Source organism: Hemibagrus wyckioides, linkage group LG13 (genome assembly GCF_019097595.1).
Source record: "Hemibagrus wyckioides isolate EC202008001 linkage group LG13, SWU_Hwy_1.0, whole genome shotgun sequence".
Classification (NCBI taxonomy): domain Eukaryota; kingdom Metazoa; phylum Chordata; class Actinopteri; order Siluriformes; family Bagridae; genus Hemibagrus; species Hemibagrus wyckioides.
In genome coordinates, this window is record NC_080722.1 from 12,948,381 (window position 1) to 12,972,106 (window position 23,726).

Genomic DNA, 23,726 nt, shown 5'->3' on the forward strand with positions numbered 1-23,726 from the left:
AGTACAGTGATTGGTGATTATGTGTGAAAAAAGCTTAATACTAGAAATGTGAATAATGAATTAAGACATAATGCATTTGACATGGCCATGTTTATTTTTAAAAGGGGATTTTAAGACATCTCATTAAGTAAAGCAATCTGTTAGTATGGGAATGACAATCAGAATTTGGCCATATCATTAATCAAAAAGTTCAAATAAATATGCCAGATCATGCTTTCGGCTCTGCAGTATCCCAGCTAGATGTCCTCTCAGACTCTGGAATTACAGCCCAGTTAGGCGAAGGCGTTCCAGCAGCAAGCCAGTTGAAATCATCCACTTGAGACCAATTGTTTCTTTTGGGATCCAATCCAGAGACTCGAAAATCATCATCCAGTTTATGATAAGTCCAGTTAAAAGGAGCAAAAGAGACACCATGACAGTCCTCTATTATTGCTCGGCTAGTGACATGGAGGTATATTTGGGTCGATGTGGTGTTGTGGGTGCGCAGCTGCTGACAGGCCAGTACCAGAGTGGAGTCTTTACACTCATCCACGAACACTGAACTGGACACAGGCCCACAGAGTATCTGGCAACCTCTGACATTTTTAATATGCAGGGTACTCGGGGAGCCGTAAAGTCTCACCTTGCAGTTGGTCAGGTGAGACAACAGGACGTCCCGTTGCTGGATCTCTTCTGAGTGTTTGATTAAAATTTCATTTTGGACATTTGAGAAGCCACACTGTTCCACCACAGAGTCCACCACAGAATTCCCGGGATCTGTCTGTAGTTGTCCTTCAGTGCTGGAGGGAGTGACTGCAGGCTGCAGGCTCGTCCCGGCGGTACGGGACCGGAAAGCGAACTTCTTTTTGGGCATCACCTCTGCTCTTTTCTCAGCTATGGAGCCTTGCAGTTTCTGCAGGGATTCTTGAGCCTGTCTCAGTTCGTACTGTGTGAGAAATACCGTGCTGTCGTTCAGGAATTTCTGGAGGTGTTGAATCTTGTTGGTCGCCTCCTCTAAAACCTTGATGGCTTTCTGGTGGTCAGTCTGCGTGCAGCTTGATAGCAAGTCCTCAATATTAGCCTTCTCCGCACTAAACGCAGCTCTAAAGTAACCGATTTTTTCCTCCGAAACTGTCTGGCTCTCTTTGGCATTTTTGCGGCGCTCTAATTCTTCCAGTCTCTCCTGATCCCGGCGTAAAACCCTTTCTGGGATTTTTACAGCGTCACTTGGACACACTTTGGTTGGAACTCCATCCATGATGATCGAAATAATTCTCCTGTTCAACCAGGAAGTAAACTGCCAGGATCACGCGTGTTCTTAAAAAGCTGAACGGTGATTGGACGAAAAGATCCTAACGCGCCTCTTAGCTATGTTTTGATTGGTGGATTCAGTCTAACGGCATATACACTGACAGAAAAAAGGGATACCAAGGGACCATGAGTCAACTAGATTCTGTTATAAAACTTGTTATAAAAAAAAAAAGTCTTTGGTACGCGATAAAATCCTGTCAGGATTTTCACAATATTTAACAATATTAAATAAAGTGACTCTACACAGAATGAAAAAGAAAACACTGAGTCAGTGACAGTTCTGTAAGTGGAAACGCCCTGCTGATAAGAGATACCAGAGGAAAATGGTGAGATATAGTAACTCATTTAATACTGACTCATTTAATATATAATTAAAGTTTCAGTCATGTCAGCCAAGAAGAGAAATCTGAGGCAAACACAATATATATTTATGTGTGTGTACACTACCAGTCAAAAGTTTGGACACACCTTCTAATTCCATGGTCTTTCCTGATGTTTATTTCTTTCTACATTGTAAAACATTGAAATACACAATAATGTCCTTTGAACAGTTGATATTGAGATATGTCTGCTACTGATGCTCTGTAAAGCCTTCATAATAGCTCTAATCTGAGGTGCTGTTAGTTGGTGATTTCTGAGGCTGGTAACTCTAAATGAACTTCCCCTCTGCAGCAGAGGTCAGTTTTGGTCTTGCTTTACTGGGATGGTCTTCATGTGAGCCAGTTTCATCATGGTGCTTGATGGGTTTTGCAAATGCACTTGACAATACTGTTCTTGCAAGAACTATTCCGGAACACCTGACCTTCGTGTCTTAAAATAACAACTGACTGTTTTTTGTTGTCATTACATATGGATTACTTCAGTCCATGTGTGTTATTTCATAGTTTTGAAATCTCCAGTATTGTTCTAGAATGTAGAAAATAAATCCCTAAACAAAAAACATTGAATTAAAAGGTGTGTCCAAACTTTTGACTAGTAGTGTATATATACACTACCACTCAAAAGTTTTGGATCACTCAAAAATTGTATTGTTTTCCAAGGAAACACACACGAAATTAGTCTGAATAGAAAATATAGTAAAAGAACAGGACATGCTGACATGTCAGAGTTAGAAATAATGAATTTGATGGAAATTTTTCAAGAAAATCTGATGAGATTTCACCCCATGCTTCCTAGAGCATCTCCTACAAGATGGATTGGCTGATGGTGTCTTCCTCCATATATATTTACAGTATTTCACAAAACTGAGTACACCCCTCACATTTCAGCAACCACTTTATTATATGTTCTCAAGGGACAATACTATAGAAATGAAAATTGGATATACTTTAGAGTAGTCAGTGTGCAGCTTGTATAGCAGTACAGATTTACTGTCCTCTAACAATAACTCAACATGCAGACTTTATTGTCTAAATAACTGGCAACGAAAATGAGTACACCCTAAGTGAACATGTCAAATCTCTGAACAAAGTGTCAATAATTTGTGTGAGCACCTTTGTTATCTAGCTTCAGAATGTCAGTACATGCTGGAATCCATGTTTCCCTCAATGAACTGCAGCTCCCCAGTACCAGCAGCACTCATGCAGCCCCAGACCATGATGCTACCACCACCATGCTTAACTACAGCAAGAGACAATTTTCTTGGTACTCCTCACCAGGGTGTTGCCACACATGCTGGACACCATCTCACCCAAACAAGTTTATTTTGTCTCATCAGACCACAGGACATGGTTCCAGTAATTCATGCTCTTGGACAGGTTGTCTTCAGAAAACTGTTTGCGGGCTTTCTTGTGAGCCAACTTCAGAAGAGGCTTCCTTCTGGGATGACGGCCATGCAAACCAACTTGTTGCAGTGTGCGGCGTATGGTCTGAGCACTGACAAGCTGACCTCCCGCTTCTGTAACCTCTAAAGCAATGCTGGCAGCACTCGTGTGTGTTTTTTAAAGCCAGCTTCTGCACCTGACGCACAGCATGAGGACTCGACTTCTTTGATTGAACGATTGTTCTGAGTGGAACCTGTCTTGGAAAACCTCTGTATGACCCTGGCCACTGTACTGTAACTCAGTTTCAGGGTGTTACTGATCTTCTTGTAGCCTAACCCGTCTTTGTGGAGAGTAACAATTCTAATTCTCAAATCCTCTGAGAGTTCTTTGCCATGAGGTGCCATGTTGATCATCCAGTGGTCAGTATGAGTGAATTGTACTCAAAGCACCAAATTTTAAATGCTCTAATATAAGATACACAAATGTGTATGGTCCTATCAAAAACATCCACCTGACAAAAACATGAACATGATGAATAAGACATGTGACTTTGCTTGGTTAAACAATGTACAGCTGTTATCACTTAGGCTGTACTCACATTTGTTGCCAGCTATTTTGACAATAATGTCTGTATGTTGAGTAATTGTTAGAGGACAGTAAATCTATACTTCTATACAAGCTGCACATTGACTACTCTAAAATATATCCAAGATTTTGAGAAGATATACTAAAATGTTTGCTGAAATTAGAGGGGTATACTCTCTCTCTCTCTCTCTCTATATATATATATATATAAATAAGAGGAACAATGTACATTCATGCAGATATTTACAACCATTTTGAACAAAAAAATTATATATATAATACACACACATTTTCTACCCCCAGACTTGTAAATAACTGCATAAATTTACAGTGTCCCTATTAAATAGTTAGTGAGGGTAACTTACCCATATGTAATTTTGTCTGTCTTGGAATCCAAACATTAGTTTATGTCAATAAAGTCCCATCCTTACATGTGGGTTATGATTTTCATAAATTTTCTTTGTATTGTTATGATCTAAGAGTAAAAGGAGATGAATGTCTACAAATGCTCTTCTTCCTTTACCCAGACCTCAATACGTCTTTGAACTGCACAGAGAAAAATAGTTTTTTTTTGTAACAATAGATTTTTTGTTGTAACAATAAAACAAGTCACACACTTATTGACATTGTTCCTTTTATTAAAGGTCTGTGAAAGAATTATACAACACTGTAATCATGTAAGACTTTACAGTGTAAATTATATATATATATATATATATATATATATATATATATATATATATATATATATATATATATATATATATATGTATGCATGAATGCATGGCATTGTGGCCATGAAACCTGGATTTAAATGTAATAAATTGTTTTTATTTATTTATTTATTATTATTATTAACAATAAAACATTACATCAACACATTTGGAAAAAAATATATCAATGTGGACATTATTGCCTACATATCTTTAGTAATGATTTTTACAAATTGAATATTACAAATGAAACAAGAAACAAAATCCATAAATATATAATTAAAAATATAAATAGCCTTCATTGAAACTGTTTATAAATTCAGCATAGTACATTTTTGCCAGTTTCCAAGCACCATTAATCTGGGGTATAAGGAGGCAATGTAATAATTACAATAGCACTTAATGATTGGTTATTTTGGGTGTGGCTCTAGTCAAAACTCCGCCCCCTATCGCTGAGAATCAACTAATGAGCCAAATGAGGATAAACGTTAAAGTAAAACTGATTGTAGAACGTCACAGTGACCTAAAAGGTCAGTCACGTTAGCCTGTGTGTGTTTACGTGAAGTGTTGAGTTTAGAGTGAAGTGTGGCACAGTGTTTGTGAGCGAGTGTGGTGTTTTGGGGCTACAGTTGGTGGTGGTGTTTCCCTCAGGGCTGCAGATGCGCCTTCTGCTGGAGCAACGCTGCCTCAGCGGCCCGTGCAGAGATGGCGAGGAAACCCCGGTGACACGGCACTGCTTTTTCATGACGGTGAGTTTCCCTTTGAGTGTATTATAATTTTGTGATAAAAATTTCAAGGAAAAAACACACACGGCCTCCTTCCACCCCTTCCTTCTGGGAGGGAAGAGTGTGCGCGGAGAGAAAAATCTATCTGAGACAGAGCAAGGACAGTGAGGGGAAAATATATGAGTGGGAGAGGGAGAAGAAGAAGAAGGAGGAGGAGGTGGAGAGGAGGGGGAGCAAATTAAAAGTTGCCAAATGGAGATATTGGGTTTCAAGAGGAGTGAGACAGGAGTAAGGGTTTGCCTCTTTTTCAAAGTCGTCTTTATGTTATGCAAATGGAAATAAATATTTATTGTTCGACACGGCTTACTTCGTTATGTTTTGTCGCCGAATTGGATCCGTTTCTGGACAGGAGTGGAAACCTGACTTAGCAGGCTAGCGTTCACTCCTGAGCAGGCCATTAGTTATAAAAACATATATATATCTTAAGACTTATTGGGTTGATCCGTTTTCTTCTCGCAAACGACAAATAGATCGTGTTTGTTAGACAGGCATCCGAAACGATGCCTATCAAACCAAACCTGTGAACGGTCGCTAATCCAATGGTGGCCGTGTGTTTCCTCTCCGAGTCCACCTGAGCAGGAATAAAGCGCAGGGCTACAGGATCACCGAGCTCCCCACTGTCCTCTGCTCTATTCCTGGATAAACCCAGAGGCTCTTTTTGGTCGTATTCCCTTTTCTCTGAGCTGCCTTTGTGTGCAGTCGAGACTATTCCGAGCCTAATGGCTAAGCTAAAAAAAAAAATCAAATAAATAAAACGACAGAGCTTGCAGTAGGAGATCCGATCGGAGTGTAGATAGAGAGTGAACAGTCCCCCTCTCTGCCAGAGTTTAAATTAGGATGTATATTGAGGGTTGATGCTTTTTGCTGCGTCTCCTTTCCGCCCCCCTGACTGCAACAATCGAAGAGCTAACGCTTTGCTAGCTGGCTATGTTTTTTTTTCTTCAAAGAGAGGAAGGAAAAGAAATTTCTCCTCCCTTGTTTGTCTAGAAATGTATTAACCAAACATGTGCTGTTTATATTTATCATTTGCTATAGATACATAAATGCCTGACTATATATATACATATATACACGAGCCTCGTGCTACATTCACATTGTCTGAGTGTTATTTTAGTGCAACACTCTGACTTGAAGCAGCCATTACACACAAAACACAAAGTGGCCAAGCTGGTCGGATACACACATGCTCGGGTTATACTACGAGCTTAAGTGGTCCAGAAAACCCTAAAGAAAGTGAACAAACCAACTATTTTATTGGGTTTTTTTTTATTCATTAATGGACGACGACCATTAATGTATCAACACCAGCCTTTCAAATGAGTGATATACAGTTGTACATTGGCAGAGAAATAGAAAACGCGTCTCTGTGCTTCAAACAGTCTTTCTTTTTTTATTTGGTGAGCATGTGTCGGCGACAGATTATCATTTTATTTATTTATTTTATTTTATTTATTTTAAAAAAAAAACAGGGTATCTTCCTGAATGAACGTTAAAAGTCGTTAAATAACCACCATGTCCTGCCCATCCCCCCTCCACACGCCTGTGCTGTTGTCCCCGTCCTTTATAATCATTTCACTTTTATTATTATTACCATTATTATATATATATATATATTTATTTATTTATATATTTCATCCACACTGTCGTATGCCAATACGGTTTCTCCTATTAATCCCAACCGTGGTTGTTTTGCGAGCGGTTTAATGGTGGTGTCCGTACATTTTGTCTGTGGTTTCAGCTGAGTGACGCAGTTTCAGGTAGCAGCCGCCATTTTACACTCAGCCCGAGGAGCTGCTTTGTGTTATCGAGGACAAAAACCCTCAAAGTCCCCTCACACAAACACTTCAGTAGCAAACCTTTAACCTGGTTAAACCTTAAACCTTAACCAGCTACATTAACATCAAAATCCCCTTGACCAGTCTTTTTTTTTTTTTTTTTTTGACAATTTATTATACAGTAAAGGTTGTGCTTATTATGGCTGAATTGAATACATATAGCAGGAACTCATCACACTTCAGTGTACCTCTCATATTTTATTTATTTCAGTCTTAAAACATTGTGATTGATCCCCATGATTTCTTTGTCCTCATTGTGTTTAACCCTATATTCCCCTGTTAAATGTAAATTATAGTACAATGAAAAGATATTTGGATATAATGACGATGATGGTCATTTTGTCATATTGTTAAAGAAATAGCTTGAATTTCATTTTATGGTGTTGCACCAATTGAAAAATACCCTGTGAAGAGGTTATCTTTCCTCACTATAAATAAAAAGATGGCCAGATATCCCTGTATGTCATCGTGTGTGTGTTCTGTTTTTTTTTGTTAACTTTAGGTGTCATGGATGATGAAGACGACCGCCGTCTTCTGGATTTTATTGGGTGAGCAGAATTATTGAATGTTACCGATTTTATTATTTCCCTGTATAATAAACTGATGGATCTGGACCAAAAATGGTTTCATAAACTGTAACATGGAAAACTTTGAATTGATGCAACAGTTAATGATAACAAGTTATGAATAAATTAATGCGATTTTGTTTCTATTGCACAGAAAGGTTACATAATGCATGTCAGATTTAATTATATATGATTATTAGAAACAGTTTTTTGCTGTGACTGTATCCTCAAGCCACATATGTTATACATTTTCTTTTCTACACAGAGATGTACAAGCTTTAAATGACTATCTTCATGGGTCCAATAGCAAATCGGTAAGCTTGTCAATATTTTTCAGTGGGTTGTTTATTGTATTACATTTCATTTTTGGAGTGCTCCACAACATCCTAATTTAGCATTTTCCTTGATCTAACACACTTTTTTCCCCCTGATTTATTAGCTAATAAAACCATTTAGGACTTGAGTTGAGTTGTGGTGGATTCCCTGTATTATGTTGACATTCATTTTGTGACCTTTGGACAGATAGAAGAGGATGACCTGACAAATGCAGCCTATGAATCTGCAACCTCATTTTTCTCGAACGACACCGTAAGAATGTTTTCTATTGGAATTTACATAATCCGTTAGTTCAGTGTAAATGATGTTGATATTCCATGATATTTATTTTCTCCTGCTTAGGGTGGCTCCGATGAAGGACTTAAAGATGCTCACAATCATCTGGAAGAATTTGGTGAAGCTGGTGAATCTGGACTCTCCAGCAGTCTTCAGTTTATTGAAAATGAGCTTGAGCATGGTGTCTCCCCTAGTGACCGGGTTGATCTTGGTAGTGAGGACCAACCTTTTGATATTCTCCAGAAATCTTTATTGGAGGCAGATATCACGGAGCAGACATTGGCCGAAGAGGCGTTGTTGGACTCTCAACCAGCTCTGTGTCCTGCTGCAAACTTTCCCCAGCAGCTGGTCTCTGGAGGACTTGGAGGTGTTTCAGGAACTGGACTAGTGGCTCCAATGCCCCTAGCTGGGGCACAACCTCAGGCTTTTATTCAGCAAGTTCCCCAGCTGCCTTTGCCAAATGGACCAGCAGGACACATTCAGTTAGTGAGCTCTCTTAATGGAAGTACTCCCTCCATGATGACTATCAAGAGCCTGGAGCGCCCTCAAATACTTTTGAGGCCTGGTGGAAATGCAGTGATGGGCAGTGCTGGTCAGGGTACAGCTTTTGTTCCTTCTGCACCCGGACAGGTATCTGTTCCCTTTAATAAAGGGCCAATACAGCTGCAAAATATTATCATTCAGAGAGGCCCTGTACCACAGTCTTTGGTCAGACCTATTCAACCTAAGGCCCTCCAGACAGGTGGACAAACTGTGTACAATATAAGCAATCTAGGGATCCAACCCAACACTGCTGCTATTGCAAACCCAGCCAATACTATTGCATACACAGCCAATGGATCTCCACAGACTACCCAGCAAGTAAAGGTTGTAAGTCAGGGCACCAGCATAGTAGTCCATTCTCCCTTTGGACAGCAAGGACAACCACAGGTCCAGGCCAGTCTTCCCCAGGGGCAGTTTTTGCTACCTTCTGGCAGCACTGTCCATGGGCTTCAGGCAGTGAATGGCCAGGTTCTTCAAACCAATGCTCAAGTGGGTGACCCATCCTTAACTAGCACTACTACATACTCTATTCTGACTAATCAGAATACAGCAGTGCAGATTATTGCTGGGCAAAACTTTGCAACTGGTGGGCAGATGATTGTGAATCAAGGTGTGGTTGGTGCAGGTCAGATAGGGCAAGCCTCTCCTACAGGAGTAATGCAGGTTGCTCAGAGGCCTGGTGTCACTGCCAAAGTCTGGACTGCCAACCCATCACCCACTCCAACTGCTGTACAGGCTTTGCAGACACCAAACCGTCTTACCATGGTAAATTCCACAGGCCAGACTCTCCAGACTCATCTACAGATATCAGTTAGCCCGGGACAGCGTCTTCTGGTGCCTGTGGCACAAAACAACACAAACTCTTCACACACTGCAGTCCAAGAGACACAGTTTGAAAAGCAGCAGATACCTGTCAACCAGGTAAGACATTTGTTAGCAATTTCATGCCACTAACTTTTTCTTGTTCTTTATCAAATTTATTATAAGCAATTCTGAACAAAACATTTTTTCTGATTTAAAAGGACTCCACATTACCAAAACAAAAAGCTCAGACACAGCTGGTTAATCTTCTTGGTACTAAAGGTAAGACTGTGTATTACATATTCATTTTTTCCCTCTTTCTGCTAATTGTCAAGTATAAACATTGTGAAAATGTTTCATTTCTCAGGTGTGAAAACTCCTGCCAACCAGGAATTCCTTCTCTCCACTTCTTCCAAGAGACCTGAAAATCAGCAGCTCAGCAGAGGAGGAATGTGAGTGATCCAATAGCTATTCATTTGCCATTTTACTATCTGTGTTTTATATATTGATATCCAAAATCATCTTTATTTAATCTTCACATTTTGCAGGGTTCTTGAGCAGTTAAGGAGGAATCATACCAGGGTCATGTCTCCAGAACTTACACCCTTCACTTCACTAAATGATGTCATGGACAGATTGCTGCCCTATCATGTTTTCCAAGGAGAGCCACCCTGTGAGGAGGATTTTGCCAAAGGTATGTTTTTCTACACTTTTATTTCACACTCAATGTGTGTCTGTGGGAGATTTATAATGCAAGATTTTTGTGCTGTTTGTCTTTGCAGTGGATGAAGAATTTGAGGCAGTTGCCACAGAAGTGTTAATGAGAACACAGTCCATGGTGAACAAATACAGGCGTTTGCTTATGGTGGAGGCTGAGGTAGGTTTAGCTGAGCTTAAAAAAATCGTCAGTGGTATTTTAAGGAATTTGTACTTGTGCCTATGGAGAAGCACAACATGTCTCAATTCTGGATTTTACTCTCCTAGCGGTCCAGCCCATCATCAGAAATAGTGATGATTGACAGGACATTCAACCAAGAGGAACGGAACAACTTGACTCAAGACAAACGAATGGTACTTGTAGACCCAGGTAAAAACATGCACTAACTCTTTAAATATACATTAAATATTAAGACGTTTATGGTGACTGTATCATATTGTTCTGTCCTCTGTGTTGCAGATGGGTTTCTAGAGGAATTCTGCTGTGGACCTAAGAAGTTGTCTTCAAACTCAGGGGCCATGGATTTGGATGGTCATGAGGAGATCCCCAGTTTCATGGAGACTTCCCCTAGCCAAGACACATCGCACATACAAGAATACAGAGAGAGGACAGAATGCCATATAAAGCCTGCTTATAGGACAGAAGCCTATTCAGCTTTTGAGGATCCAGGTGGCGGTGGTCATGAAGAGACTTTCAGTAAGAGCAACCTAGACATGAAGAACCAGAAATCCAACATCATCAGTAGCAGCAGCAGCAGCCAGCACCACCAACACTTTCACCCTGCCCACTACTCCACATCTCCTAGCCATTCTCAGCACAGTTCTGGCCATTTCTATCCCTCTGAACAGCTCCAATCATTTGAGCATGGTCACGTCCAACTATCTGACACTGATTCTGTGCTTGAAGCTGCAGTGAATAGTATATTAGACTGTTAGCATTTTTTTTGGTTTGTTTTCTTGTTAGATACTGTCACAATCGTGAGTTGAATCCTGCATCATGTGAGACTGAAGGATGCACTTCAGCAAAACAATTGTTTGTGCACACAGCATCCCTTTAGTACATGGTAAGCAGTGTAGAGAAGGAAAATGACTGTGCCTACTGTTCTGGAAACGTTTACATGAGAGCTCTTTTGGAAGTGCACCCACACAAAGCAGTAAGCTCTGATGTTTGAAAAATGCTAGTTACACAATTATTCATGTGTATGTATGACATGCGCGTGTGTGTGTGTGTGTGTTACTGTCTGTAGCTCTGGAACATACCTACTCTTAGAAAACTTTGATCAGATCAAGAATACTCTCGTACTAAGTTACACTATATGTGGAGGTTTTCTGTGTCACTTTTTTAGTTTAGGTGTAGGTGGGTCTTGTGTGTCTGAACTAGCTGCCCTTCATAAGACTTAATGCTTATGACTTATAGCGGTCCTTTATCCTTTAAGATTATTGCAGTAGTGTCTGACCAAATAAGGCATCTTAATATAGACACTCTGGTTTTAAAGTGGTAGTAATCAGTGACGGTCCCACAGCCTCCTTGCACTGCACATCTGTGTTTCCATTCTTCTTTGAAATTTCTGATTCACGTATAGAAGAGCTAGAAAATTAGCTGAATGACTGAACTGGTTGAAATCCTAAACTATGCAGTCCAGGCGAGGAATTGAATACTGTTGTAAGAGCAATGACACTGCTCATTTTTCTTTTATTTAGCATTTAGTTTTGTACCTTACAGGTATGTGACCTCCTGTCCACAGAGACAAGCTCACTTTTGAGTGGTTTTTTTTCTGCAGGGGAAACTAAGTCCTCAGATTGAGGGTACAATGTTACATTCTTTATGCTTTATTCATTTTTTTTAAATGATTTTTTTTTCCCCCTTTATGCTGCTTCTAGCCCTGGATAGAAAACCTGCTCGTGTGTAACTAGGTTGCATTTCCATGAGCCCAGAGAGATACTGTCCTAAACATTTTCATTTCCCCTCGTGGCTGGTGTTCCCTGCTGGTCAGGTTATGTTCTCTCTCTGGTTTTCATTTTTTTTTTTTTGGTTGTAGCAACTAACATTTGCACACACAAACACCGTCTTTTAGACTTCCGTGTTTTTCTGCAGTTTGTCTCTAGTCACTGTTTGCTAAGTGATTTTTGAAGTACCAACATCTTCATATAATGTGAGAGACTCAATGCTTTGCCTACTCATTGGGTTATTTGACAAGTCACCCATGTGTCCACACCAAGTAAATTTTTTATCATGATAACATATTTTAAAGCCACAATCACAAATTTTAAAGCTACTTTATATACTTTGGTATTAGTTTAAGGGACTAGGATGATCTTTAATCATCTGAAGAACGTCCATTTCTACACTATAAAACTGCTGTGAGCCAAAAAATATTTTAGAGAGATTTTTTTGTAGTATTTCTAGAAATACAGACCAAACTGCTTAAATCGTAGAAATGTGGTTCTTTCGGAAAAACATTTTAATAATGCATTCAGAGCTCTATCTAGGGATTTTACATGGCAAACTGGATCCCTCCTGCAGCACTTGGTGATTTATTTTTTTTCTGCCAGGTAGTAGTGTAAAAAATTTCTGACTGTGGCTTTTTTTCTGACTGCATGTAACAAGGTAATAACTCGTTTACTCCGACAACAGGAGTGAGACCAACACAGCATAAACAGCAGGTGAATGGCTTGATTCATTTATGTGTATGTACATTTTTGTGTCTGCATGTTGGTATTGAAAGGTTGCTTGTGCCTAAAATATGATTTCCTTAATCAACAACACTATACTGTATATCTTTCCCAGCGGTTCAACCAAATATGACGAACAAAAGAAGTTGTAATGTGACGTGATTGTGATGTCTGTGATCCGAGCTTGTGTGGGTGAAGGAGGTTCAGCCTGAAGACCTTTTTTTTTTTGTTTGAGGGGGGTTTCTTTGCCTTAGGAGAGTGTACGTGAAAACAGTTTGAAGATTCTTTGTTTTACGGTACGTGTGTGGCCTTCAGTTAATCCCAACACCTTCATGTTGAAAGTTATCACCATGGTTGTAACATTTCATTTTCATACAAAAAGTTTATTTGCAACATTTTTGTTTTGTATTAAAAATGAGAGTACAGCAAAAATATTTATAATTTTTGTAAGAAAAGTATGGAAAACGGAACAAAAAAGGAAGTTATTTTTTATGTTGGGTATACCTTGTTTATGTGAAATCAAAATATATGGTCAGATATTGAATTATTGTTTAATTTGTGCTCACTACAACAGCAAAGATCAATCAATATTAAATTCACTTTGAATACAACGGTTACCTCATGTGGTACATGATTCTTTTGTTACCCAAAACTGTATAGTTTAGCTTCAGTATCTATCATTTACATAGTCTGACATTTAGTGCTTGTTAATGAAATGGAAAATGTGTCTGCTGAGATGACATGGGGGGGCGATTTCCTGTAAAAGTATCACACCTTCAGATCTACAAAAAATTAGACACCATGACAAATCTAATGTATGTCAGTAGACCACATTCTACATACATTATACAAATAAATATGAGAAGAATTAAAAGAAATAAAAGGACATGCCTGACACCACTGGAAATGCATGGATGGATGTCAGGGAATGGCTTCCTTCACAGTTTACTCATATTTCTTCATCAAAGTAAAGTTGTGGTAGAGTTATAAATATTTTATGTGAATAAATAAGTTTAACTTGAATAAATAACTTACTTCGCTTGAAAGTAATCAACATGGCGAGATTAGGTAATAGATCTAATAGTGTATTTGCGGTCAGCATTTATTCATATTTACACTTGTGTTTGTAACAGAAATCCATTATGTGTTAAAACATTTGAAATAAATTACTGTATAAATATCTGGTCTCTGGAAATATTGCAATACTCTGAGGTCAGTAATGTTTGAGAACCTATGAAGTCCTCCAAATACTGTAGCGGTAGTGGGATGTCCTCCAAATCCTCTAATGGTACTTCCTCCAGCGGTCTCTTTCTACAAAACAACAGAACACACATTTTAAGCACATATTAAATGATCATAGGCAAAGAGAATTTAAGATTAAATGAACTCACTGATATTGGGGTAATGCCAAATGTAACTCAAGACACAGTAGCTACCAATCAGCATTGCAATCCCACCAATTCCTCCTTTTTGTACATCAATATACTTCCTGTAATACCACTGCCAACCTGAAGATGTGGAGGCACAGAGAATTAGTTCGAAGCTTATCATCACAAAAGGCCAAAAGGCTGCATGTTTTTGTTTCAAACAATTATGAGACAATGCATGTGTCGGCATTTCTACAATTCAATTTATTTATATAGAGCTTTTAGCAATGGACATTGTCTCAAAGCAGCTTTACAGAAGTATAAAAACATACAAGAAAAAAAATTATAAAGTTTAAAGTTTTACTTATTAAACAAATTTTATCCCTAATGAGCAAGCCTGAGGTGCGGGTAGCTAGGGAAAACTCCCTGAGATGATATGAGGAAGAAACCTTGATAGGAACCAGGCTCAGAAGGGAACCCATCCTAATTTGGGTGACAATGGAAAGTAAAATTTCTACAACTTTAAGTACTTTAAAAATGTGACACTATCTTGGGGAACCTCACACAGTGGACACACAATGCGGTCACTCACACACATTAAGTGTGTTCCCTGAAGTCGTCAGACAATTAGAATGAGGTTTCCTGGGAAAACACTAAACTCTACAGACCTTTGATTAAATTCATGCACATGTTGTCTAAAACAACTCATATGGAATAAATTTCCAAACAATACATAGAAACAGACCTTTGTTAAACATTGTCACAGCCTCCCTGGGTGATTTTGGTGTTTGAACACCAAGCCAAGAAGCAAGCTCATTCAGTCTCACATTTCCAAATCTCAGCTCTGTCATTAAACCTGCCCAGACAAATACAGAAGCTTCATAAAGCTTTCTGTGTGAGAAATTTGTTCACTGTATGCACTGTGCTGTAAAGGTTACAGTGCTATATAATGACGGAATGAATAATGAATGAATTTCAACAGGAAACAGTTAATTTACGTCTGAAGAACAAAGCTAGCCTGGAGTGTTCATTATCAATACCTTTAGGGTCCCTAAGACAAACAGGATGCAAGTAGCCCATAGAGTAACATTACATGAATGCTCTGTAATATAGCAGTAATATATATAGTAATATATATATAGCAGTAATACCTTTAATGGTATGTTCTCCTAGTTTTTTTAAAAATAATTTTTAATAACAATCGCTATACAACAAAATGAATTCTTTTTTTCTTATCTCTGAAGTCACTGTGTGTTTTGTCTATACAAGAATATTATTAAAATGATCTTTTACTAACAAGGATACTCTACCTTGACTCTGTGGTGAAGCCTTGGAGGTCTGGCACTTCAATACATTTTCATTAGAGGAGATTTCGGAATCAGATGAAAAGAAACATGTTCCACCATAACCTGTGGCCATCTCATGTGAGTATGGCAGAATAGACATGTTTTGTAAACGGGAGCCTAGAACGTCTTCAACTGGCTTTTGGATGGAGGTTTGCAAAATAGGAAACTGTACAAGGGAAGTCTTTATACTGGCATTTTGATCATTCCCTGTATGAGGCTTGGGTATTGACTCTGCAGTGTTTACATACTTAATCAAAGACACTTTGTGTGTTAAGACTATGGGATATAACACTGGAACACAGTTATATCTCCTTCTATAAAGTCCATGTTTAATGTGGTCCCACACACTAGTCTTAGTTTGAAATACAGACACACCTTGCTCTTTACCTCTCAAATCCAATGTGCATTCTTTGGTCAAAGACTTCGGACTATTTTGTGCCTGGTCTGATACATTAGCATTTCCGCTGCACTCTGGCATACTTTCCTTATCCTGACAGTCTGAGGTCCAGGGAACTCTCTGTAAAGGATCTGACTCACTGAAATTGATCCTGTTTGTGGTTAGTTGAGAGGTCAAATTGGTTCCTGTAAGCTGTTTTTGTCCACTGATGATTTCTTTTTCTAATAAATGTGTGTCTTTTACTGGGGTTTTGAATGTTTCACTGTTACACTTTTCCTTCTGAGAAACGGAAGTGAATTCGATTCTTGTCTGTGTTTGCAGTTTAGCTTGTTTCAACATCTCTTGCTCTCTTTTCACAAGCCACTTGGTTTTGGGCTTCAAAGTGTCTGTGTTCATTCCTTCTGTTGATGGTACATTGGATGCAGTGCTCGTGAGTGTGAAGGTATTTTGTAAAAGTTCCTTATTCTCTCTCACCTTGTCAGCTTTTTTGGATCTGGATTTCACTGGGGATTTTGAGTTTGCCTTAAATGTTGTAGTGTCAGCATTTTCAGTATTTACTTTATTAGTGGTAGCCTTATTAGTTGTATGTTTAAAAGGGGTAGTTGGTATTTCTTTAGATTTGTTAGTGATTTTAAAAGTCTTAGACCCAGGGGACATTTTGCAGTGAGGAAGATGAGATTTGAGCCTTTTGAAAGGCTTCCCACAGAACGGACATGTCTCTGTTTAAGAGAAACAAATGAAATAAAATAGAAATTATATTTTAAAACGGTTACATGAAATAGTGATTATATATATATATATATATATATATATATATATATATATATATATATATATATATATATATATATATATATATATAAAAATATAAAATATATATATATAAAATATATATATATATATATATATATATATATATATATATATATATATATATATATATATATATATATATATATATATATATATATATATATATATATATACAGCTCTGGAAAGAAAATAAGAGACCAATGCAAAATAAAAACTGCAGTTTCTTATGAACAATGAAAAATATAACTATTGTTATTTAGAGTGTATATTTAAAGGAAATGGCAACACATCAAAATAACCCAAGATCATGTAGTATTTGCAGAGCTTTAATAACTCAAATAAAACAAAATACAAATAATTTGTAAACAAATTGTGTTAATGCTTTGGCTAAATAACATTAAGAAATCAGTATTTGGTGGAATAACCCCGATTTGCATGTGTTTTGGCTCCATGCTCTCCATCAGTTTCTCACATTGCTGTTGGGTAATTTTATGCCACTCTTTTTGCAAAAAAAGCAAACAGCTCAGCTTTGCCTGATGGTTTGTGACCATCAATCTTCCTCTTGATGACATTCCAGAGGTTTTCAGTAGGGTTCAAATCTGGAGATTGGGCAGTGGTCTCTTATTTTTTTCATGTGTATATATATATATATATATATATATATATGTGTATATAGTATCTCACAAAAGTGAGTACACCCCTCACATTGTTGTAAATATTTTATTATATTTTTTCATGTGACAACACTGAAGAAATGACTACAATGTAAAGTAGTGAGTGTACAGCCTGTATAACTTTGCTGTCCCCTCAAAATAACTCAACACAGCCATTAATGTCTAAACCATTGGCAACAAAAGTGAGTACACCCTTAAGTGGAAATGTCCAAATTGGACCCAATTAGCCATTTACCCTCCCCGGTGTCATGTGACTTGTTAGTGTTACAAGGTCTTAGGTGTGAATGGGGAGCAGGTGTGTTAAATTTGTTGTTATCACTCTCTCACACTCTCATACTGGTCACTGGAAGTTCAACATGGCACCTCATGGCAAAGAACTCTCTGAGGATCTGAAAAAAAGAATTGTTGCTCTACATAAAGATGGCCTAGGCTATAAGAAGACTGCCAAGACCCTGAAACTGAGCTGCAGCACAGTGGGCAAGACCATACAGTGGTTTTACAGGACAGGTTCCACTCAGAACAGGTCTCGCCATGGTCCACCAAAGAAGTTGAGTGTACGTGCTCAGCGTCATATCCGGAAGTTGTCTTTGGGAAATAGACGTATGAGTGCTGCAAGCATTGCTGCAGAGGTTGAAGGGGTGGGGGGTCAGCCTGTCAGTGCTCAGACCATACACCACACACTGCATCAAATTGGTCTGCATGGCTGTCGTCCCAGAAGGAAGCCTCTACTAAAGATGATGCACAAGAAAGCCCGCATACAATTTGCTGAAGACAAGCAGACTAAGGACATGGACTACTGGAACAATGTCCTGTGGTCTGATGAGACCAAGATAAACTTATTTGGTTCAGATGGTGTCAAGCGTGTGTGGCGGCAACCAGGTGAGCAGTACAAAGACAAGTATGCCTTGACTACAGTCAAGCATGGTGGCGGGAGTGTCATGGTCTGGGCCTGCATGAGTGCTGCCGGCACTGGGGAGCTACAGTTCATTGAGGGAACCATGAATGCCAACATGTACTGTGACATAGTGAAGCAGAGCATGATCCCCTCCCTTCAGAGACTGGGCCGCAGGGCAGTATTCCAACATGATAACAGCCCCAAACACACCTCCAAGACGACCACTGCCTTGCTAAAGAAGCTGAGGATAAAGGTGGTGGACTGGCCAAGCATGTCTCCAGACCTAAACCCTATTGAACATCTGTGGGGCATCCTCAAACGGAAGGTGGGGGAGCGCAAGGTCTCTAACATCCACCAGCTCAGTGATGTCATCATGGAGGAGTGGAAGAGGACCCCAGTGGCAACCTGTGAAGCTCTGGTGAACTCCATGCCCAAGAGGGTTAAAGCAGTGCTGGAAAATAATGGTGGGCACACAAAATATTGACACTTTGGGCCCAATTTGGACATTTCCACTTTGGGGTGTACTCACTTTTGTTGCCAATGGTTTAGACATTAATGGCTGTGTGTTGAGTTATTTTGAGGGGACAGCAAATTTACACTGTTGTACAGGCTGTACACTCACTACTTTACACTGTAGCAGAGTGTCATTTCTTCAGTGTTGTCACATGAAAAGATATAATAAAATATTTACAACAATGTGAGGGGTGTACTCATATTTGTGAGATACTGTGTATATATACACACAAACGAACATGAGAACATGTTTGGGGCTGAACGTAAAGAAATTAAAAATAGAAATAAGTTTTTAAGTTAAAACAAAAACCTCGTGTTAGTATGTATCAGGTGAATACTTACCTAAGCTCATCTTGAGCTTCACAAAATGTCGATTGTCACTTGATTTTAATTAATAAATATAAACACACATGACATAAACAAACATTTACTGTAACTTCTCTCACACGCACCAAGGAGTTCTCAGCAGACATGCGTAACGAAGGACCCATTTTGGTCCTATTCGCAGCGCCTGTATTAAAATATATATATATTTTACGCATGAATTTAAAAAGAAAGAAACACTAACTCAGTTTTAGGCTGATGGTATGTAAGTCTGTAACCTACTGAACCAGTGTTAATATATTCACTGATAGAGACTTTAAAACACTTTAAAAGACTTTAATGTACGTCGCTCTGTATAAGAGCGTCTGCCAAATGCCAGACATGTAAATGTACTGAATATAATTCTCTTTTATATAAATATATATGAATGCTTATTTTAAAATGACGAAACCTCTTCCTACGAAACCATACCTGACAGTATTCACAGACTGAGCTCTTTTATTCTTTGTTTTGTTTTTTGTTTTTCCCCACGCACGCAGCGTGTACGTCACAAAAAAACGTCAGACGCGGAACCCGGAAGTTTCCACCATCGAATTGAGCTGGGGTGAAATGATATCTGTCACGCAACCTGCTTTCGAGGCCGTTCAGTTAAGTGCTTTTGTATCAGGGTTTATTTTTCTAAGCAGTTAGGTTTATTAAAGTGCTTAGCAAATCAAGTTTATCTTGTGGTGAAAGGGGAATACAATAGTCACCAGGCACTGCGTGCGTGTCTGTATTGACCTGTTGGTGTGTCTGATAAAGACACTCAGTGTGTGAGGTTTGGTCTACAGATGGAGCAGGCTTGAGTGTGTTCGTTTATCATAGCCTTAAACGTGGATTCAGAAAGTGAAACAAGTTTAAACACAATAGTCAAAGCAGTTTTTATCTAGCTATCCTGGGCAGTAAGCGTTATTAAACTGACTCAGACACATCATCACATTACACCAGGTATATGGATTATCTAGCTATCAGTATTGACTGATATCGACTGACCTATTTTCAGTCGACTTTACGTTTATTATAGGAAGTGAATATGTGTGGTTAGTTGCCTGATTATATAGTCAGAGAGGTACAGCTCTCCTCGAGTGAACAGCACTGACCGGTGGAGCTGTTGTGACCCACAGCCCCCCTCCTTCCTCACGGACTGACTCTCTAATGCACGGCTTACCCATGCTACCAGAAAGCAGGTAAGAGTTTAACATCATCTTTTACCTTTCTTATGATTCATTTTTCTCGGTTGCGGAATATGTACATATATATCTGCATATCTATATTCATCCAGTACATATTACACTAGCACTGAACACGATGTGTGTGAATAGACTGACCACTCCGGGTGCTCCTGGTTACTATTAATAGACAGTCACTAAGTGTTCACTGTCGCGCGTGTTTGAGTCGTCATAAGTCCCTGTGTCCGAGTAAAAGTAATCCTTGTTAAACTAGCTGAGTCATAATCCTGCAGTGGACATAACTAACTAATGAGATTTTGTGCGAATAAATATGACCTGATGTATCGTCATATATGTATGGACGTATAGATAGAGAGAGAGAGAGAGAGAGAAAATACTCTGTCCACTGCATCTGTAGCCACTAATAATACTAATACTAATAATATACAGATTATACCTTGACAATGAAAGTCTTTGTGCACTGGTGCACAGTTATGTTGGAACAGGAAGGGGTCATCCCCAAACTCTTCCCACAAAGTTGGGAGCATGAAATTGTCCAAAATGTCTTGGTATGCTGAAGCATTGAGAGTTCCTTTCACTGGAACTAAGGGGCCAAACCCAACCCCTGAAAAACAACACCTGAGGGGTGTCCAAAAACTTTTGGCAATATAGTGTAGATAGAGATTACGCTGAAAGATCACTTCAGTATGCCTTTTTAACCGGAACTTGAGGTGAAGTTATGTAAGATGTTATTGCGAATTACTCCAATGACCACTAAAAATGAGCATGATCATCTCCTGACAGAAAACGGCGTCATAGCTGTGATGCTGAGGAAGAGCAACTTCTGCCGCAAGCTAAGAGGTTTCCAGGTCATCCTTTCTTTTCTGAACTAGCTCATGATGCTTGGGACTTTGAGGTGAGGATGCACTGTTCAGTCTTTCCTTGCTTTAATCAATAATAAATCCTGCAAAAAGAAAACATTTTTGAAGGATATCTTTCTTTTCTTCTCAACAGTCTTCCAGTAGTGACAGCAGTTGCGTTAGCAGCCCCGAAAAGCTGACAGGAGCTGGCTCCATCCACCAGTCTCCACGAAGAAATGGAAAGTGCATCTTGGAGGATTCCTGTAGCCCTGGCACCTCAGGGCAGTTTGGTGAAGAGGTGGCCTTACAGTGCAAATCTGATGACTCATATGATCATATCAACCGCATCCTTAGAGAAGCCCACTTCAACAGTCTGAAAACTCGTGGCCAGCCAGGAGCAACTTGATCACCACTGATTGATTACCCAAACATCTGGCATCTGATGGCACTACACAGGGAATCTTTTACATCAATGGCACAACGTGGATCTCTCTTCACTTTGGCTCAATTGCATTGGTACCCATATTTACAGCACTTTTTCATTGTCATTGTCAGGTTTCGTTTTAGATCTCTACTTGGGTGCTATAACATAAAAGAAATCTCAGACAGCATGCTATGTGATTGTTACATGTAAATCGCTATTGCTTATCCTGGCAGATGTACATGGTGCTACATACTAAATAATCCAGTCATACAAGGTTAGCGTGCCACATGGTGTGGGTTGTTGATGTACTTTGTGATGAGTAGTGAGATAAGTGGAAAAGGTGCACATAGAATTTTTCTTTCTCTAATTCATCTTCTTCCTACAGACCTCTGGGATCACACAGATGGCTTAAATGGGGAATGAATTAACAGTAGTTTTTTTTTAATCTATATACATAGTACCTGAGGGTCATTTCTTTTTGTTTCTATTTGATTTGTAATCACTGAATTAGTTTAGTTCTATCTTGTATATTTAAAAAAGCAATTCAGGCTTTGTGATTTCTTTGCTGTGTGCCATTAGGTCAAATTGCTGGCAAGTTGCTAACTATAGTACAGATATGTGCCAGACAAGTATATAATTACCTTCAGTCATTTTCTTTTTCAATCTGCCTGTTGCTTAGTGCACACTATTTATTTCACTTTTGGACTTAACTTTAGCAGAATGTCTGTATTTAATTATTGGATTATTGTTTAACTCAGGTATGCTGTAATGTACCGTTCTTCATGCACTTTTATTAGTGAAGGTAACAAGAAATTCCTTGACTTAATTGTCATCAGATCGAGATGACAATGTAATTTTAACTCCCAGAATATTTTGCAGAGCCTAAGAACAGTCATTTCCTGACTGCTTTTTCTGCGTATGATTCAGCCGTTTCAAAGGAACACAGGAAGACACCATGGCCTAAAATTAGTCTTCTACTAAAATAGCAGCCTAGGGCTGTAGTACCACCACCTCTTAGTCAGACAAGGTATGGGATAGTTTTTAATATCTTTCCACACATGCATAACAACATGGTCCCCCCCCCCCCATCTGTTTTTCATTCTGCCTTCCAGCTAAATAATGGACAATTACCAGAAAGTGCTACATCTTGATCATCCCAGAGTCTGTAATCTCGTATGTATGTAGGATCACATTGTGTATGTGTTCAGAGGACATACTCACGCTTCCAAATGAACTGTTCTTTTGAGAGTCTGTCCTTGTAAAATAAGGGTGCTGATATAGCCGTTAACTTGCACGGACACACTGCAGTACATCCATGTGAAGGACCAGTGCTTCTCGGGGGTTGCAGGTGACGGTTTTTTGCAAAAAGTCCACATGCCTATATAATTAAAAGTATATTCTTGAGAATGACTTTTCCTCTGATATTAAATGACACGTGTGCAAAGGTCTCTTAATGCTACACGAATGTTCGTGCACCTGACCTTCATGCGCATATGCTATATTGCCAAAGGTTTTGGGACACCCCTCCAAATCATTGAATTCAGGGGTTGGGCTTGGCCCCTTAGTGCCAGTGAAAGGAACTCTTAATGCTTCAGCATACCAAGACATTTTAGACAATTTCATGCTCCAACTTTGTGGGAATAGTTTGGGGATGACCCCTTCCTGTTCTAACATGACCAGTGCACAAAGCAAGGTCCATAAAGACATGAATGAGATGGAAGTAAGAGGCCAAGCCCAACACCTGAATTCAATAAGAGTTGGAGGAGTGTTCCAAAACCTTTGGCAATATAGTGTATGTCCATTATGTGCTTTTTGATCATCTCATTCCAGAGGCCAAAAAAAAAAAAAAAAAAACCCAAGAGTATGCATTGTTGTATGTTCTGAAATGCTTCCTCACAAAATCCAATGCTCTTAACTGAACAAACATTACATTCATTTCAACATGTGGAGTATGCACTTCAGCAGCAAAACAGAAGTCGACTACAATCTGAATAATAATCAAATGTGTGTTGCTTGTAATGT

General features: G+C 38.9%; 4 protein-coding genes across 7 annotated transcripts; 2 read left to right on the plus strand and 2 right to left on the minus strand.

Moving 5' to 3' along the window:
* Nucleotides 1-71: 71 nt before the first annotated feature.
* Nucleotides 72-1,288, minus strand: tbcc (tubulin folding cofactor C). Its single transcript, XM_058407328.1, has one exon. The coding sequence runs from the start codon at nt 1,235-1,237 to the stop codon at nt 209-211; it is 1,029 nt and encodes a 342-aa protein (XP_058263311.1). The 5' UTR covers nt 1,238-1,288; the 3' UTR covers nt 72-208.
* A 3,499-nt stretch (nt 1,289-4,787) lies between these two features.
* bicral (BICRA like chromatin remodeling complex associated protein) lies at nt 4,788-13,494 on the plus strand. Of its 3 annotated transcripts, XR_009206313.1 has the most exons (12): nt 4,788-5,100; nt 7,474-7,519; nt 7,803-7,851; nt 8,060-8,125; nt 8,216-9,613; nt 9,715-9,775; nt 9,861-9,945; nt 10,042-10,187; nt 10,276-10,370; nt 10,478-10,580; nt 10,671-12,874; nt 12,999-13,494. XR_009206313.1 is itself a non-coding variant. In XM_058405868.1 (11 exons), the coding sequence occupies exons 2-11, from the start codon at nt 7,479-7,481 to the stop codon at nt 11,144-11,146; spliced, it is 2,520 nt and encodes an 839-aa protein (XP_058261851.1). In that variant the 5' UTR covers nt 4,788-5,364; nt 7,474-7,478; the 3' UTR covers nt 11,147-13,494. The 3 variants fall into 3 exon arrangements, 2 of the variants coding, with proteins under 2 accessions (XP_058261851.1, XP_058261850.1); XM_058405868.1 differs by having other exon boundaries at nt 4,788-5,364; nt 10,671-13,494; XM_058405867.1 differs by having other exon boundaries at nt 10,671-13,494.
* A 143-nt stretch (nt 13,495-13,637) lies between these two features.
* Nucleotides 13,638-19,724, minus strand: si:dkey-21c1.4 (uncharacterized). Of its 2 annotated transcripts, XM_058405871.1 has the most exons (5): nt 19,231-19,724; nt 15,561-16,712; nt 14,996-15,106; nt 14,275-14,391; nt 13,638-14,194 (listed from the first exon to the last, which is right to left on the minus strand). In XM_058405871.1, exons 1-5 carry the CDS (start codon nt 19,238-19,240, stop codon nt 14,166-14,168), a joined length of 1,419 nt encoding a protein of 472 aa, XP_058261854.1. In that variant the 5' UTR covers nt 19,241-19,724; the 3' UTR covers nt 13,638-14,165. The 2 variants fall into 2 exon arrangements, with proteins under 2 accessions (XP_058261854.1, XP_058261855.1); XM_058405872.1 differs by lacking the exon at nt 14,996-15,106.
* On the plus strand, nt 16,294-23,560 carry si:dkey-21c1.1 (uncharacterized protein LOC100150256 homolog). Its single transcript, XM_058405873.1, has 4 exons — nt 16,294-16,435; nt 19,752-20,438; nt 21,225-21,336; nt 21,435-23,560. The coding sequence occupies exons 2-4, from the start codon at nt 20,407-20,409 to the stop codon at nt 21,684-21,686; spliced, it is 396 nt and encodes a 131-aa protein (XP_058261856.1). The 5' UTR covers nt 16,294-16,435; nt 19,752-20,406; the 3' UTR covers nt 21,687-23,560.
* Nucleotides 23,561-23,726: the final 166 nt, after the last annotated feature.